General features: G+C 25.0%; 1 protein-coding gene across 1 annotated transcript; it reads left to right on the top strand.

Moving 5' to 3' along the window:
* The first annotated feature begins 236 nt into the window (after positions 1-236).
* LOC132930664 (uncharacterized) lies at positions 237-2,453 on the top strand. The gene is made up of 3 exons (XM_060996653.1): positions 237-400; positions 474-669; positions 1,834-2,453. The coding sequence occupies exons 2-3, from the start codon at positions 492-494 to the stop codon at positions 2,130-2,132; spliced, it is 477 nt and encodes a 158-aa protein (XP_060852636.1). The 5' UTR covers positions 237-400; positions 474-491; the 3' UTR covers positions 2,133-2,453.
* The last annotated feature ends 491 nt before the right edge of the window (positions 2,454-2,944 follow it).

Genomic DNA, 2,944 nt, shown 5'->3' with positions numbered 1-2,944 from the left:
TGTGAATCTTAAAAAACCATAATTAGGTATGATATCTCCATTATTTCAGGAGATATCGCAACGGGTAAATCCATGGTAATGGTAAATACTCACGGGACACCCTATTTTATAGATTTGATCTATACGACTATACCACGGCTTTAAATAACCTTTCTATCATCTATATCTTTAATCATATTACATTGAACAGTATATGTATATTAGTATTATCACTTTATTACTTTATTAGTATTCTTTATTTACTACCTATCTTAAATAGTGGTCTTTACACAGAATAACAACGTCTTTATAAATTATAATTTATTAATTAAACATTTTAAACATCATAGAAGCTTGTAGTTTGCTTAAGGTTTTTACTTAGGTACTTAGTATCCGTTGATAAGAGTCATTTAGCTTAAAGGTAATATTAAATTACAATTTGTTTAGATTATGTTATAAATAAGTTGATTTGTGTGTAATATATGTTATGATAGATACACCAACTCATTGTGATGGCTAATTATATATCAAATGCACTTGTACAAGGTAGTCTAGAAGCATTAATAATGTTTGTTGATGATTTGGAATTTGAGGTAACAGCAATACCAAGTGCTTTGATGTATGGATCTATTGTTGGTGTATGTTCTCTTCTTGGAGGACTAGTTGGTGGAAGGTTTGGAACTTTAGTTGGTAAGTATTAAAATATGTAAAGTTAGATACCATATAAAGTAATTCTATTTGTACATAAAATGTTGACTAATATTGAATATACTATTTGTCAAGCGTGTTTTTTTTTTTATATAAAAATTAAAAGTCTTAACACTCCTAAGGTGCTTTTAAAAAATGTCACCTATTTAGTGTATCTAATAAGCCATAATATTGTTATAATAGAATTAATCTTCTCTCAGTGACACAGTAACTTCGACTTACTAGTTTATCTTTATTAAGCATCAATAAAGGTACTAACTGTTGTATCTTCTCTCCACTCTCATGAATATTCTTGTAATTTGTATACTAAATTATCACTGATTATACAACTGCTGTCTATTGGAAACAACATTTCATAAAAGTTTGGCTTCCTCTTAAGTCTTAATGCTGGCCAGTATTAAATCCATGACTTATTCTTATTTTTCTACATACATTCCATTTTTATTATATAGTTCCTTTCCTATGCATCATGCAATAATATTAAAATATTATTATTATTATCATTATTTTAATAAAACAAAATAAATATTGAATTATAAATTTCAGGCTAAGTCTTGTAGAGTCTATAATGTAATGATTACATAATATGTCTATGCATGATTTATGTAGATATATATTACTTATTGTTGCATTATATTTGTCGGCTAAATTATTTGATCTATCATTTTTCTTTAATTATAAATACATTTTTTTCATTATTGATGAAGTGTTTATTGCTTCTTCATCTCCTAAATTAATTATTACCATTGATTATTAATACTTTATTATTTATAATTAAAGAAATTACTAAACTGTCTAAACTGTTTAGTTTATATAATATATCATGTTATTAAAATATCACCCCATAAGCCATAGTGTACATGGCAATTTTTTAATGTATTAATAACTCAATTTCAAGTATGCTCTGACTTTGGTGACTGCCTCTGGCTTGCAACCCAAAAAAATTGTCAAACGGCACTCTAGAAAACATGAAAATCGTAAGATATTACAAAGATTATGAAAATACTGTATGGCAAATTAATATAAAATACTACTAAATATTAACTTATAATATTGTCCAACCTAGATAAACATGTATTTTTATCATGAAATTTAAAGATATATCAAATAAGAACCAGTTGATTTTACCTATTCTTGTTATTTCAGGGGGAGGCATAGGACACCAGATTAACAATTTGTTGCTACCGAGTATTAGAAATGTAGCAGACATATTACGAGAATTAGGTACAGATCAACTTCAAAATTTGTTTAATTTACTGATTAGTGGAATTCAAAAAACAATTTCTACTGTAATGGGTCAAACAGTAAATCAAAACCTATACCTGACAGACCTTTTAGAAAGATTTGGAAGTAATGTTGAAGTTCGGATGAATATGATACAAACACTCATCAATTTCCTCAGTAGTATTCATGGTAGTAATTATCGCCAAGTAGCTCTATGGTAATTATAATTTTCATCATTTTTTGGCTACTTTTTTACTTATTTACATTTTTATATTAAAACATAAACAGTAATCAAAAACAAATTTGTAAGTAATTTTACAACACTAATGAATAATAGAAGATTAAAAGTATGTATTTTTTTAATAATAAATGTGAATTGTTTTATTATATGAACTAATTCCAGTTTATTGTTAACCATTATGAAAAATGTAATATAATGACCTGTTTTTCACAATTTGGTATATTTGATAAATTTATGTTTTCATTTAGGTGTTTGTGACTAGTTATGTAATCTAATCTATCAAATAAATAACAATACAATATGTTTGTTTACCACTTTATTTTTACTTACCTTATAAATTATAAAGCATGAGTTCTGTTTTTTTTTTTTTAAAAGTCGAGTCAATCACGCGTGTATCTAATACTAAAAAAAAAAAAAATATTTTTGATTATATTGTACTTTGTATAGAAATATAATATAGTTTTACTTATTACTTATTAGTATAGTATCACTATTTTTAAATTGTTTTCATGTTTAATCATCATCTTCAAAAAGTTATATGTTTAACTTACAATTTAGGCTGTATACGTCTAAACATTAAACTATAGTTGTTAAAATTATTGTATCATTAGGTATATGTATATTATTAGGTAACTATTAATAAATAGTTAAAACTTTTAAAATAAAAAATTGATTAGACATTTTTCCTTTCGGGATTTATATTGAAATTTAGTAACCAATAGGCAATAATACCAATTTGTTTTATAAGAATAAAAACTAACATAGACAAGCATAAATAATATACTTACTGTT

Source organism: Rhopalosiphum padi, chromosome 4 (assembly GCF_020882245.1).
Source record: "Rhopalosiphum padi isolate XX-2018 chromosome 4, ASM2088224v1, whole genome shotgun sequence".
NCBI lineage: Eukaryota > Metazoa > Arthropoda > Insecta > Hemiptera > Aphididae > Rhopalosiphum > Rhopalosiphum padi.
The sequence above is the reverse complement of the archived record's forward strand: the minus strand, read 5'-3'. Positions and strand labels throughout refer to the sequence as shown.